At 41.6% G+C, this 14,761-nt stretch overlaps 2 protein-coding genes across 4 annotated transcripts; one reads left to right on the top strand and one right to left on the bottom strand.

Moving 5' to 3' along the window:
- Positions 1–3,758: 3,758 nt before the first annotated feature.
- ids (iduronate 2-sulfatase) lies at positions 3,759–11,356 on the bottom strand. Of its 2 annotated transcripts, XM_027002149.2 has the most exons (10): positions 11,176–11,356; positions 10,905–11,041; positions 10,622–10,799; positions 10,348–10,436; positions 9,412–9,612; positions 9,159–9,329; positions 8,745–8,871; positions 8,065–8,232; positions 6,587–6,943; positions 3,759–4,238 (listed from the first exon to the last, which is right to left on the bottom strand). In XM_027002149.2, the coding sequence occupies exons 1-10, from the start codon at positions 11,261–11,263 to the stop codon at positions 4,219–4,221; spliced, it is 1,536 nt and encodes a 511-aa protein (XP_026857950.2). In that variant the 5' UTR covers positions 11,264–11,356; the 3' UTR covers positions 3,759–4,218. The 2 variants fall into 2 exon arrangements, with proteins under 2 accessions (XP_026857950.2, XP_026857949.2); XM_027002148.2 differs by lacking the exon at positions 3,759–4,238 and having other exon boundaries at positions 6,260–6,943.
- Positions 11,357–11,427: 71 nt separating this feature from the next.
- LOC113572487 (lysozyme g-like) lies at positions 11,428–13,789 on the top strand. 2 transcript variants are annotated; one of them, XM_027002126.2, is made up of 6 exons: positions 11,428–11,532; positions 11,855–11,954; positions 12,117–12,200; positions 12,300–12,496; positions 12,748–12,886; positions 12,997–13,789. In XM_027002126.2, exons 2-6 carry the CDS (start codon positions 11,951–11,953, stop codon positions 13,128–13,130), a joined length of 558 nt encoding a protein of 185 aa, XP_026857927.2. In that variant the 5' UTR covers positions 11,428–11,532; positions 11,855–11,950; the 3' UTR covers positions 13,131–13,789. The 2 variants fall into 2 exon arrangements, with proteins under 2 accessions (XP_026857927.2, XP_026857926.2); XM_027002125.2 differs by having other exon boundaries at positions 12,084–12,200.
- The last annotated feature ends 972 nt before the right edge of the window (positions 13,790–14,761 follow it).

The raw sequence follows: 14,761 nt of genomic DNA, 5'->3' as shown, positions 1-14,761 counted from the left end.
CAGGATGCATTCAGGTTGTATTTTTTTAAGATAATATAAATGATGTACCAAACATTCATAGCAACTTCAATACCATTCGCTAGGTTTGTCCTGAATGGATATGTAGCATCCTCATATTACAAAAAAAAGTAACTAGTCATATAACTGCTAAATCTGCCCCAACCATAACCATTTGTTTTTTGTTGTTGTTTTCTTTTAAGTTTTTTGTTTGTTTGTTTGTTTGTTTGTTTGGAGGGTTGTTATGAGTTGTCTTATTTTAATTCTTATGATTTTAGACTGTACATGTTACAAGATTCTAAAGACAATTATTTGCACTATACATCTTTATTCGTGTTAAATCAGCCACATATTCAATGCGCGCCATATCTTATGTTATTCTGCAAAATAATTGAGGCATTTCAACCAATTTCATCATGGATAACTGCAATACTGTTAGAAGTGTCACAATCTTTGGTTAAAACAGAAGCTCAGTCAGAGTCATTTAAAGTGATACGCGACTATTTTATCACAGTTAATGCACTCGAACGCTTTTACAAATCTAACAACCCCCCAGGGAAAGATTCTCGCTAATTCCACAACCTCTTATTATGATTGTTATCGCCGACGTTGCCAGATCCCTCCGCCCCCGCCCCCCGCCCACCACACACACACACACACACACACACACACACATTCGGTAAGTGCTAAGGAGATAGCAGGCGCTCCTTGCGGCGCACCCAGCTCCCAGCGGTCATTATCATCCGTGTTTTACCATCGCTCCTTCCTCTGAGGATGTGGCCTGACTCGGTGGAGTTGAAACAGATGGCCCCGCACCATCCGAGATGACAGCCCATCAGAGCAGATGGCCATCTAAAGGGCACCAACCCTAAGATTGGCACCAAGGAGAGAAGGAGGGAGGAGGATTGTCTGCAGACCGAGACAGCACTGTAAGCGACAGCACTGTAAAGCCCCAGTCAGAAATCACTATGACTGGCAGGCTGAACAAAAAGGGGCTATGAAACGAAGGAAAGACGGAGGCCATTAAAGTGAGTCTGAAGTGTGTGCATTACCCATGCTCTCTGTTAACAGGGCAGAGCACTTTCGGGCATTTGCGGATTATTACTTTAAGCATTCTGCTATATTGCTAGCGTTAGGATATCTTGCCATGCTCACAGGAAGTGTGTCAAACTTTAACAACAACGTACGATCATTCTGTGGTTTGTGGGAGAAGATGAAGTAGAGGATGGTAGCCCTACTTGTGAGTTTCTGTGGCCAATTCCATGAAGTCAAACAAATTTGGAATTTAAGATGCAAATCACAATTTGCTTTCATTCGCCATGCTAACAGTTGTTTGCATGTGACAAGCAGGTTGGTTTTAGATGATAATAATGAAGCAATAATCATATTCTACTCGTTTTGGACAAATCTGTGTATTAAATTAACTTATTCAAATTGGAACGTTTTCACATTCCGGCCAAGTATGTATTTGTTTTGCCTTTCGATATGTCTCCATGGAAATAATTGCAACGAAAATAAGGCATATGCCAGCTGTCACTTGAAAAGGAGGTCAAAACAGATAAATATGCATCTTTGAAGTTAGTACTCATTAGTCCAACATGAGCTGAGACTGGGAGAGAGATACGGAAGGGGGAATAAAAACTAATTTCAAAGAAACTGCCCAGTAACGCTGTGATTAGAAATCTACCGATACCGCTAATTACACCATAAGATTATTAGCCAATAGTGAGGCATAGTAAAGATGACATGAATATGAGAAAATCATCATGTAAAATTCTAAGCAATTACCATCTATTAGACCACTTTACCTCTTGTCAAACAGCGAGCGTGGGTTGGTCTAAGGCCTTTTCATACTAGAGCCTTTTTTCAGACCCAGGTTCGCTTGCTCCGCGAGTTCGGTACATTTGGTCAAGTGTGAAAACAGTTTTCTGTCCAGAGCACCGATCTAGTCCTGAAATCGGTGGTCCTAGGTTCGCTAAAAGCGAGCTGTGGAGCGGTCCGCACCAGGTGTGGAAGCGGTCAGCTCCCGGCACCGCGTGTGGGTCCGCGTGATTGATTGTTTTTTGAAGGGGACTGCTTCGACTTATTGCGTTCTTTCCTTTTCAAGCCTTGTGGTTTGTTTGTTTTTTACGTAAATACGTTTACTATCCAGAAAACGTTTTAAATCCGTTTTTCTGAGGTACGTAACATTTTTTGCACAGCACTGTAGAGTATATTTTACGGGAAAATCAATCCATAGACGTGTAACAAAATGCAACAAAACTCATACGTGAACTGCTCTTTGCTTGCAGGTGCTCCTGCACCGTGAACTACCATGCACCCCACAAGCGCTGTTCCTTGCCGCCTGAGTGTTTCTATCTAAGTAAAATGATAAAAAAGCAGCAAACGGATGAAGCTTATATGTGCAGAAAACTGACGTGTGGAGTTACGCAATCAATCCCCTCCCTCAAACGAGCCCAAAATCGGTCCTGAGTGTGGACGCAAGTATTCGGGACAAGTGTGAAAATTCGAACATTCGAACATTCTCATCCCCATAATGTGGTTGGAACTGCTGTGTTGCTGCTAGGTGCGATGCTCTCCTGCCATTCAGCATGCATCACAGCCCCGCAAATAGCTCATCTTAGGAAGATAATGAGCATATCGTTCGCTGAGCCTGCGTTTCGCAGTCAAGCCTGGCCGCCCTCTGCGGGGTCTGCTCGAGCCGGGTGCTGTGGTTGGCGGAGTGACATTCCTAAATGCCATGGCAGTGCCAAGGGAGCACCGTGCAGTAGTAGTGATGGAGTGGCCATGCCCGCAGGTCGGGCATGAGCCCACTGCGGGATCCACTCCCAAGCTGTGCCAGATGGAGGGCATCAGATCCTGGGCTATTATGTGGGCCACACTGGGTTTTCTCGCTCTTTTTTTTTTTTTGCTCTCCCCTCTCTTTTTCATCTGCTCGCTCCCCACCAGACCTGCACAGTCATTAGCAGGCATTCCACTGCCAAGCGCCACCAAGCATGTGGAGGCACCAACTTTGCAGCGCCTGCAGGAAATGGGGTGAGGCATCCAACTGCATCGGCAGCCACGGGGGGGGTATGGGCGTGATTTTGCTTTTCTTATTACTCAGTGAAAGTGTATGTACAGTATATGTGTAAAGTACACTTCTGAAGCAGGCTGTGACCCCCTTCATGCAGGCCCAGCCACATCGCAGCACATGTGCATGGTTGTGAGCACCTCCTTGTTCAATCTCCGGACAGTGGCACCATTCCGAAAAGCTGCCTGCTGCTAGTGAAAGGCTGAAGCTCTGATAGGATGGAGCTCTACGGCTTTCTGCAACCTCTCTCATCTGTTTCGAGTTGCCGGAGCATGGCATGCCGCTGAGATCTGGCTTGGCCACATGATGGGGGTCATGCAGCCTGACAGAAGACAGGCCCCAGGGAGAAATCAAGCCAAGAGCAGCATCCCCACTGAGACACTCAGCCCTGGGGGCAGAGAAACCTGGGTCTTGTTTGGCTGGTATTTGCACATCCATCTGAGTCACAGGAAGTCCAAGTGTATCCCTAGCTGCACAGTCCTTGTTAACATGTAAGATGAGGAAAGATCATGTGCTTGTGAAAAGCAGACATGTTGTGAACAGATACAGGACCTCAGTAGCCTAGAAGTCACAGAATCTGAGTATGAACCGAAAAGGCTTGGGTATTCAGTCCTGCTGCGGCATCGATGACTTTTAATAATGCACTATTTAAAAATCTTACAGTAATTGTAGGTTGCAGTCTCTGACCATACCTACCAGAGTCAATGAAATGTGTAGCACTAATATGGGTACTGATAGCACAAAGACCTAACCAAATAGTTCCATCATTCCAGCATGACTGTAAATTGAAGAGACTTTACCCTGCAGTTTTAGTTTTCCTTTGATGCTAGGTATCAGATTCCTGATAAACAGAAATGCTGGGCTCTGACTGAGCTGTTGAACCAACCAACTTTCCTTTGTGGAAGGTTGCGATCCATGTCAGGCTACACCAGTCCCAGAGACGCTGCACCAAAGGGGCCCCGACTTAATCATGAAAGCCCTTCTGATCAAAACCCCTTTGATTGTGAAAGTAATAGGTCGCAGACTATTTCATAATACAGTCCAGCTGTCTTTATAGGCCCATGTTAGGGGCCAGGGTAAACACGGACTCAAGGCTCTTTATCCCAGTGCCAGAGGACCGAGTTGGGCTTCGCCTCTCTTGGCAGAGGTCACAGTGCCCAGCAATTGCCTAAAGGGAAAAAAAGAGTCTTTTTACTCCTTAAAATTAATGATAAGTGACCACAGTTCACAAAAGAAAAATACAATTTTGAAATGCCAGCCAAACTATAGCACAACACAAAACCAGACGATTAACAAACCAAGCAGAGCAGGCAGTAAAGGAGAATCACTAAAGTGTGCCGTTCTAGAACACCCATGCTGCGTTGAGCCCACAGCATGCACACGCTTTTGATTCGACCCCGGAAATAAAGGCAGTTTGACAACTGCAAATTTGATTGTGAAGATGAATTTACAACCAACGCACCACCATGGAAGTCCCTCGCATCTGATTAGTTCGGGGCGCCTGTAGTCTACTGGTTATGGAAATCAATGTTTATTATCCAGAGCAGTGATCCCTAACCATGTCTGCATTGATTCCCTGTTAGGATTTCATACTGAAACTAATGTAGTTAATACAAATCATTTATCATCACTAAGTCAATCTCTTTCACTTTCCCTAAATGTTTGTCTTCCTCAGCATAATCGTATTTAAGAGAACATGGCAAGTTGTAGATGATACTTGTTCCATAATAAGTAAATTAATAAATTACTAAAACTCTTTTCAGTCATTCAGGGTCGTTGAAAAAAATGAGTACATTTCATAGGAATATATTTCCCTGATACTTCACTACAGAGGCAGAAATATAATACAAAACCAAAATTATTTTATAAGGGTCATCCTTAAAACAGCATCAAAAATTAAAGCCTCATGTAGGTAGTTTACAGGACACAATGGCAAAGCTAATTTAGTGCATGCGGTTGAAATGTCAGCCTCGATCAGCATGTGGATCCATCTCCAGATGCCCTAACCTTGCTTTTAGATGACAAGAAAGAGGGGAAAAAAACAGCAGTGGAATTTTCCGGACCAGCTGGCAACGGAGCCTGTCTGCCAGAGCCGACTGCATCAGCGCTCCCTGAGGATCCCCCCCAGCACCACGCTCGTGCCTCACATTTAGAAGAACGTATTGGGGGGCAGGGGGGTGGGGGCAGGAGACAGACACTCACAGACAAAAGACACACCGACACACAGCCAATCTGTGCACTTGCTTTGTTTTTGGGTTTTTTTGTTTGGTTTTTTTTACCCTCAACAGGAAAAATAAAAAATAAAATGTTTATTATATATATATATATATATATATATATATATATATATATATATATATATATATATATATATATATATATATATGTGTGTGTGTGTGTGTGTGTGTGTGTGTGTGTGTGTGTGTGTGTGTAACTTTTTTCTCCCCCCACATAAAAATTGCATATCTTTCCTTAAAAATAATTTTAACTATGTGGGAATAAACATTGTGGCATCTAACATGAGACTGAGAGAGGGATCCAAACAAACCCTGAAATCTGTGGAAGGAAAAACGCAGAGCCCTTCCACAGTGTGTGTCCAGGGTGCAGGGAGGTGGGGATGTGAGGAAGCGAGCAGTGCTAATTTAACAGAAGGATGCTGCAGCCAGACCTGAACAATCAGCTCCTTTTTTTACACTGGACAAAACATTCTTCATTGTTAAACTATTCTCCGAGGTGTATCCGAGCAACATAATTTGCGGGTTTTCACATTTAAACATCTAATTGCCTTGGCAACTCTTGCAGGAAAGCACGACTTGAAATTCTATATTTAAGTTGATTTTCATCAGTGCCGTGGAAATCAAGAGCTTAGCACTGGCAAAATCTCTGCTGGCCTCCAAGAGAAAATACAATTACGACTTAGTGACCTGATAAATTGCCAAATCAGAGTGATGTCTGAGCAAGCCTTTCTAGCTCTCTGCCATTCAAATGAAACATTTCTCTTTTTTGCTCAACAATACTTCACTCCAGGTTCAATGACACATAACACAATGGACAAGGAAGCTAGCTAAATAGATGTTCACATTACCACAGATATTGCATCTCTTAGTGTGTGTGGTACAGTTTCTGTACCACATTATTAAGATTTTTTGCAAAACTATTTAACTGAAAAAATTTCCTTTCTCTCAGCAGTTACTATCCATGTTTTATTATTCCAAGTATTAAAAAAGTGCTTTAGGCTATTTTCAGAAGAAGAAGGAAATTAACAAAAGCATAGTCTAGCTCTTCATTGCACTGCACTGCTGCTTTGGATGGTGTAAAAGCTGGAAAAGCTTTGCTACGACAATGTTCACAGAGTCCACTTCAACTTAGACACTGCGCTGAAATACAGTAGGTACTGTTTCAGGTTCTCAGCCCATGAGTGCTGTGCCCCCAGCTTCCTTATCATCATGCCGTGGTTGAGCTCATCAAACAGGTTGTGGTCCTCCCCCGGGTCCTCGGCGAGGAAATAAAGCTCACCCGCATGCACGTCCGTCATGTTGGCCCGGAAGGTCTTGGGGTCAAAGCCCACCCACAAGGTGTAGCGATAGTCGCTGGAGCGCAACGAGTAGCCCATGATCCGGATGTCAGCTAAGGCCGGCAGGTCTGAGTCGGGCCGGATGGAGTCGGAGGGGCGGGGGTACTGGCTGTGGGCATAGGCGTGGTGGCTGGTCGGTCGCAAGTGGCGATCCAGGAGGGAGGCCAGGCTGAAGCCTTCTGTGCAAAGCTCGACCTGGAAGGAGGGGAAAGGGCATCTGCGAGGGGGGGGCAGCCCCGCCAGGGAGGCCACTGTTGGGAAGACGTCCACCAGCTCCACCATTCCGTGCACCCCGTAGGCTGGGAAAAATCCGGAGAGGACAGAGTGGGGCAAAAGCGAGCACCATTAAAAAGGTACAGCTGAACCAAATGTGGTTAATAAGGTTAAACACTGAATCAAAAGTAGCTCACCAGGAGGAAAAAAAAAAGTACTCATTTAGCTTTTATATACTTTCCACTTTTTAAATTTATTTATGGCAACGATAGACGTCTTAGAAATAAGGCCATAGGTACATACAGATCATTATTGTGACGTGAACGATCTGAGTATGTCCTCCTATTACATATGACTTCTTTATCAATCTGATTATCACCTTACTAATAATAAGGTACCATAAATACTGTGAAAGATAGTGAAAGAATGTGAAAAGTGTCAAGAAGTAAATTTAATGATATCCACATAAAAGATAACACCAAAAATTAAGTGATTAAGTTACATAATTATGTTTCCCTAATATGAATAGCATGCACTAGCCTAATGAGAAAAAGATTACCCAGACTGCACAGCACTACAGACAGTAGAAATCTATATGTGTGACTGAGTGTGTATTTTGACTTTTAGCTGTAGGCGATATGTTCGGACTTGAACTAAACAAATCCTTACAATGGATTTAGGCACTGCTCCCTTAGGGAAATGGCCTGGGCTAGTGCATGAAATTTTTTAGCGTACTTGTGGAATTCAGAGCAGCTTGTCCCAACTCACTGCAGTAAGGGAGAAAAGAGCCAGGGTTCCGGAACGGTTCTGCTGTGCCATTACTGATTATTACAGTTGTGCTGTTGAAATGTGTTCGGATGAATATACCGCAGAGTTTAGGAAAAGGTTTGAAAAAAATCGAATCCAGCTGCCTTTTGGCATCTTGACCTAAATTAAAAACTCAGAACTTACAGTAAGAATACTGTGGATGCTATAATGGGCTGGGGGAACTGGTTGACTGAAAAAGGGTTAAATTATTCCATCTTGACACTACATTAAAGCTCCACAGTCTGGATGCCACCACCCCAAGCACACTTCCTGCTTGACTATAAAAGGTGGAAAATGAGCCCCGCAGACCAGAATCAAATTCAGAAGAGTGCAAGGGGCCCACACCCCGAAGAGGCTCTCAGGGCCAGTGAGCCTAGCCACCGGACCGAGAGTGCCTTACCTTCGGCTGGCTGCTCTGCTGCGCTGTTGAACACATCCACGTATGAGAACATCCTGTCCTCCTGCAAGGGCCAGGTCATTCCCGGTGCGTACACCACCAGCGGCACGCGGGTGGCCACGTCAAAGTTGCTGTACTTAGCCCATTCACCATGCTCGCCTAAGGCCCAGCCTGAAAGGTACACCATGATGAGAATCTCCCCATTTGCTCTGGTGAAGAAAGAGGGAGGCTGTCTCATGTTACTCCCAATGGTCCGTTGTGTTAAAGGAGCAAGGCATCTGTGATTATGGATCACTTGACCACTTATTATGATGCTTAAAAGGAAACAGTGCTTCTCTTTGCATGACCCAGTGTTTCACACTCATCATTATAGTAGAGGAGGTCACAGACATCTGCAAGCTATCACAGCTGAACTACCTCATCCAAGCCACAACACACCGATTATGATAGTTTACGTCAATCACTGAGACAAATTTTTATATACAACCCCATGTGTCAGTAAGGAATCATATGAAAGAGTATGGGCCTTAGAGTAGGACTGTAGTAATGTGATGTTTCAATACTGCCATCTAATGGAGGAAACCCCCAACACAAAAAAATGTTCCAAGCAAATCACAGCACATTTTAGATGCCAAACAACTACCGGAAGGAAAATGTTAACCTCTACAGAGAGGTTAGCAAACCGTGATCTGAGGTGAACACCACAATCGTCTGCTTGGCCAAGTCCAGGTCCTCAAGGGCCTGCAGGATCTTCCCAACCTGGGCATCCACATAAGACACTGATGCAAAATAGTGCTGTCGGATACGCAGCTATAAGAAAAACAAAAACACAACACAAATATTCAATTAATTTCATGATTGCATTAATTACATTTGCAATACATGTTGCGCTATGGGAAACAGATTATTTAAAGATTAATTTAGTCAATGCCACTGACTAGAGAGAGTACCCAGAGAACTCTAACAAGCAATCAATGCCAGGGGGAAAAGGACTAGAATACATAACCTCCCAGCAATCAGACTAGAAACTCTGATATAAAGCTGTAAAGAACTGGTATTAGGACTTGTACAAGGCACAGTTTTTTATTGAGCTCTACCTGGAAGTCTTTAGGGATTGGTCCATAGGGAAAGCTAATATTCAGAGCCTGGACATCCTCTCTCTTCCGAATGTCAGTCCAGGGGTTATATGCCACTTCAGGAAGCTTTTTGGGAACTTCCGGGTCTGGCGCAAGTGTCATGTTCTCAATGGGATAGAGCTTGAGGTACTCCTACAATATGGCAGCACAATTCTGTTGCATCAGATCCAAGCGAGTGACCTCACACAAATGACCACCTCTGCTTTTTACCTACCTGTGGGATCCTGAAGGGGATGTGAGGTTTATAGAAGCCCACTGCTAAGAAGAAGGGATTCCCCAAATCCTTCATAGACTTGAGCAACCTTATGGCCTCAGCTGTGTTCTCCAGGTCAGGTAGAGTACCCAGAGGCATCTCAGACACATTTACAGAGCAAAGCAAGTTGCTGTGGAGCGTGCCATCTTTGTCCTTACAAACCTAAAACAGAATGGAGATGAGCCGTGAAGTTTCTTATTATGTCTTTATTTCACTGACCTATAAAGATCCTGGAAGCTATCAGAAGATCAACTAGCAGCAAAAGGTGAAAATGGAAGAACACTGCAGGGGTATGTACATTTTCAAACCTTTTGAACAGGCCACTAATGTAAAGAAGAACATGAGGTTAATTAAGAAGAGTTAAGAAAATTAATGAAGGCACAAATTATGTAAAACTGGTCATACTTTTATAAACTATGGAAGTGAATTACTAAAATGGTTTCTTTTTACTTACTTAAAACAATTAATTTTGAAGCAAAAGTCGTGTCTAATACACCTGAGAGGGGTCCAAATTACTTCTGATTTTAATTTGTAAATGACTGATTTGTCATCTTATTACACAGGATCAGTCAATAAAGACATGAGCTCTCTCTAATTCAGTCATGCATAAACATAAATGTAGAGTATCAGGGAAGTCATAATTTGTGCACAATGGCAGTTTTTAAGAACTTTGAAAATGGGTAGAGGTATTTTGGAAACTGGGTATGAGCAAAAACAAAAAGAACAAAAATAATGCGTAAGAACTAACTGAAGAAATAATTCTCTTAAAGTGATCTACAGGCTGTTTTAGGGGGTAAACAACAATTAAGAACTACATAATTTGAGCTAGGGTAAGAATCTTGCACATGTCCACACTTATTGCTTGTTTTACACACATGCATGAGGACACACACTGACCTTCCTCTTTTCATAGCTGAAAGATGGCGGATGATATGGTGGTACAGACCAGCTGTATGGGTAATCATCCGTGTGATTGGACGCAATGCCTTTAGGCCAAACATACAGAGACATCATTAGTGCTACTTCACACAACACAGTTATAAAAGTGCGAGACCTCTTATTCACATAGAGCAGGCAGGAAAAGTGATTGGACACCAGCAGTGTTGATTTTGAATGATCCTATCACAGTCTAAAAAGTAACCATTTGAAGTCATTATTAATTAATTGTTACCTGGATGGAAAACCTTCCCCACAGACATTGTAATGTACCCATTCGATTTAAAATACTGTGGGAGTGTGGTGTAGTTTCCTGCACTAACTCTCCAGTAGGAGTTGAAGTCATACAGTTTGGTGGTGTCTGGTCTTCGACTGGTTAGAAAAGAGGTCCTACTAGGTCCACACACAGCTTGCTTAGGGGAGAGGAAAAAAATTATATAGTTTGCTTATAAAACAATTGCTATTGCGCCGAATATACCCATTCAGGCGTGGAAAATTCACATTACCAGCTAGGCTACCTGCGCATAAGCGTTGAAGAACACCGTGCTTTTAGATGCTAGAAGATCAATGTTTGGTGACTTCACAACTGGATCAGAGTAACAACCCAACGTTGGTCTCAAATCATCAGCTATAATGTACAATACATTTAGTTTCCCTACGAACAATAAAGAAAAATTGAATGTGACATGCATTTCAGTGAACACGAGACATGTTGGAATATGTAATTAAAAAGACAGGCTACTAAAGAGCAAACCAAGAACTAAAATTTAAGTTTGTGAGCTAGAAAACCTTTTGCAAATACACGCGGTTCTATAAATTGTAAGATCAAGACAGACAGCCAAATAAGGGTCTTGGAGAACATCCTTGACTTATTCATTTTAACTATCACAACCTGTTGATAAAGCTTAAAAGAAAATCTCGCATAACTACTGATTTTACATCGTCTCTAAACATGTTTCTGTATTTTGCTTCCGGGTTCAGTAGTTTTTTTCCCCCCTGTTATTTCTCTTCCCATTGGCCACGATAGAAATTGTACTTTTTCTGGTTAAAGCGACACGCTTGAGCTTTCGATGAGCTGATATTACGAAGGACAGTTTTGAGAAAAAAAGACGCCTCAATAATTTTGTCTTGTTAAACTTGTTTTAGGTAAGGAATGACTAATAATGTCGGTGAATGTCATGCATTTTGTATTTATTTCAGGTTTGTTATATACCTTCTTTTATAATAATTTTAGACTATTCTATATAACATTTCCCAAAAGCTGTTGTACTTAAGATGGTATGACAAAACAACTTTGATGTTGGACATGTTTTAAAAGAGGAACCCACCACCCACTGGACAGCACTGGATAGGTTGGCAGTTGGCAAACACTGCTACATTGCTACAAGGGATTTGTTCAGACAAAAGGGATGATGTAGATCCAGATTTTACAGTTTTACACTCATGCCCATTTCCTTTATATTTAAAGGAAGTGCTTGCCGTGTGCGACTGAGAAAGCAGTCTTCGCATATATATCTGTGAGCAAGTGAGATATCCACACAGAGATATTCTTAGTTGTGAAAGGATGGGTGAGTTGATCCTTTGGAGCTATTAATACCACAAAAGAATAAACACTGTACCAGGTTTTAAAAATACAAGAATGCAATCATATGTAATAAAATAAGAAGTTTAAAACATTTGATTTTCTGGTTGTGTAGGCATGCATTTGATCTTTTACATGTCACTGCTAGCTTCCATTTTTGGAGACGTCATGAAGATCGACACAACTGGAGCATCTGACCAAACAGCTCACCAGGACAAACTCACTGTATCAGGTATACCTACTTAAGATTCACAACAACTTGTCTGTTACGTATGACAGTAAGGTAAACTATTATAAAGAATACAGTAACAATGCCCAGTAATTCCTTAAGGGGTGGAAGCCTCTTACAAACTGGCTGAGAATGATCTGAAGATGATGGACCAGTACAAGAGCATCATCACCAAAGTTGGGAGAGCCATGCAGATGGACCCGGCTATGATTGCAGCCATCATATCCAGAGAGTCAAGGGCTGGAGCAGTGCTCGTGAATGGCTGGGGTGACCACGGCAATGGCTTTGGACTCATGCAGGTTGGTTGAAAATTGTTCAGTAATGCCAATTACATTAGGAGTAAATTGGAATGTAATCTATTATGTCAAACATTGTATCAAGCATTGTATCATTGTATCAAGCACTCTAAAATTCAGATTTAAACATAGTTGTAAGTTATGAGGTAAATCACATGATTTTCTTTTTTAAAAACTATATGTTTATTCTAACAAATAATGTGATTTATTGATATTTACATGATCCATAAGTTATGTGAAGCCACTTTCTTCAGGTTGACAAGCGTTACCATACTCCAAAGGGTGCATGGAACAGTGAGGACCATCTCACACAAGGCATTGAGATTCTCATTGATTTCATTAAGGCAATTAAAAAAAAATTCCCAAGCTGGTCCAAGGAACACCAGTTTAAAGGTATTACATATCAGCCAATTAATTGTTTTACCTAAAAAACAAGCAGTACACAGAATGGGCTGCTGGCTGTTCACTAAATGCTTTGTTATTTTTGCTTTTGTCTGCATCAGGAGGAATATCGGCCTATAATGCCGGAGTAGGGAATGTCCGCACATATGAGAGGATGGACATCGGTACCACTGGGAATGATTATGCCAATGATGTGGTAGCCAGGGCCAAGTATTACAAGTGTCATGGTTACTGAGGGGGATGAAGTAATAAAATTAATGTTTTATTTTGTTTCATGGTTTGTGTGTAACAACATCTTGGTGTAATGGCTATTTAAAGCTTCTGTAGACTGAGCAAGCAGGCACAAGGGTTTGTTACTTAAATCATTTAATAATGTCCATCTAGGGACATGATGCAGAAGGCATGAAGGCCAGCAAAACAGTTTTTTCTGGTTTATTCCTGTATTTAAATAGGGAATAACTTTCATTGTGATATAATGGTGTCATAAATAATAATGAATAAATTAATATTTTGCACATATTGTTACAACTTCAAAGATTAGAATGCTAAAAAAGAGAGAGACAATTGCCTCATCCACCTGAAACTGCATAAAAACTGAGATGTCTTAGTGTAAATCAGCCATTTTCTTGAGGGTCCTTCAAATGCATATTATTATTAACCAGCAAATAAAGAACAGAACCAGCTATTCTATTTAACAACTTCAACAACTTGGGTCCGCATCATTATTTCTTATTGGATTTATATTTGGTTCATCTTGGATTTACAACTACAATATTAAGAACAGAGGGATTTAGGAACCACAGGGATTTGTGTATCTCATGAAATACTGTTCACAAATATACGATGTAGAACAGGTGAAACCTATGAATACCTACATACCTAATGAAACATTAGTGAAATAAATCCTTCTTTCACATTAACTGCTGATGTGCTTGTCTATTTATTGAATATGTATTTATTCTAACACATCAGCCATAGTGGGTATTATGTCTGTAGGCAAATTCTAGATATTTGGTTATAAAATTTGTGCTTGTTGTAACGCTGATCGGTAAAGAGGTGGACGCATGTGCGGAGAAGAGCGATTTAATTGGGGAAAATCTAGAATCAGAGTCGTTAAAGCAGTCCAGGGTCATAGAGCCAACACGGAGACCACCGGGATATATGAATAACAAGACAAGGGCTAGGATACACGAAAACTCGGAAACACAAAGCAAAAGTACACGAAGGCAAACGGGAAGCAGGCTATAACAAAGACTAGGGAACACGGAAGCTAAGATAACACAAAGGCACAGAATACAAACTTACGGGCTTTGCAAAACCATCAAAACAACCAAACACATAAACGCAGCGAAACCTAACACAATCAAATGAACAGCAAAAACACAGGGTTTAAATACAAGCACCAAACTCAGAAACGAGGGGTGGATAAAACCAAACTAAAAAACACAAACACGGAACTTGGAAGAGACTGATTATGACAGTTGTGTTTCGCTTTATCCCCTTTTTGTTTGTTCACCTGTTTATTGTAAATACTTTGGACATATTATATATACTTCTATTGTTTCATCTTCCTAGGAGTAGGGTGTTTTGTTAGGTTAGGTTTATTAGTGTGTTTGGGATAGTTAGGGCATGATGGAACTTGGTTGTTTTTTGTTTATCATTGTGTTGTTGGACATAAACTGGACATAAGATAGTCTAACAGTCTGACATAAAAGCATAAACTGAAAAGTTTCCTTCGTTATTTCCAGATGTCTTTTCTAGGAAGCAACCCCTGACCCAGCATGACATAGTTGTAGTAATCAGGCTCATATCCAACAACACCCATATCAGGTGAACTTTCAGAGACACTCTGTCCTTAAACAGGAA

This window comes from Electrophorus electricus, chromosome 12 (assembly GCF_013358815.1).
Source record: "Electrophorus electricus isolate fEleEle1 chromosome 12, fEleEle1.pri, whole genome shotgun sequence".
Lineage (NCBI taxonomy): Eukaryota > Metazoa > Chordata > Actinopteri > Gymnotiformes > Gymnotidae > Electrophorus > Electrophorus electricus.
The sequence above is the reverse complement of the archived record's forward strand: the minus strand, read 5'-3'. Positions and strand labels throughout refer to the sequence as shown.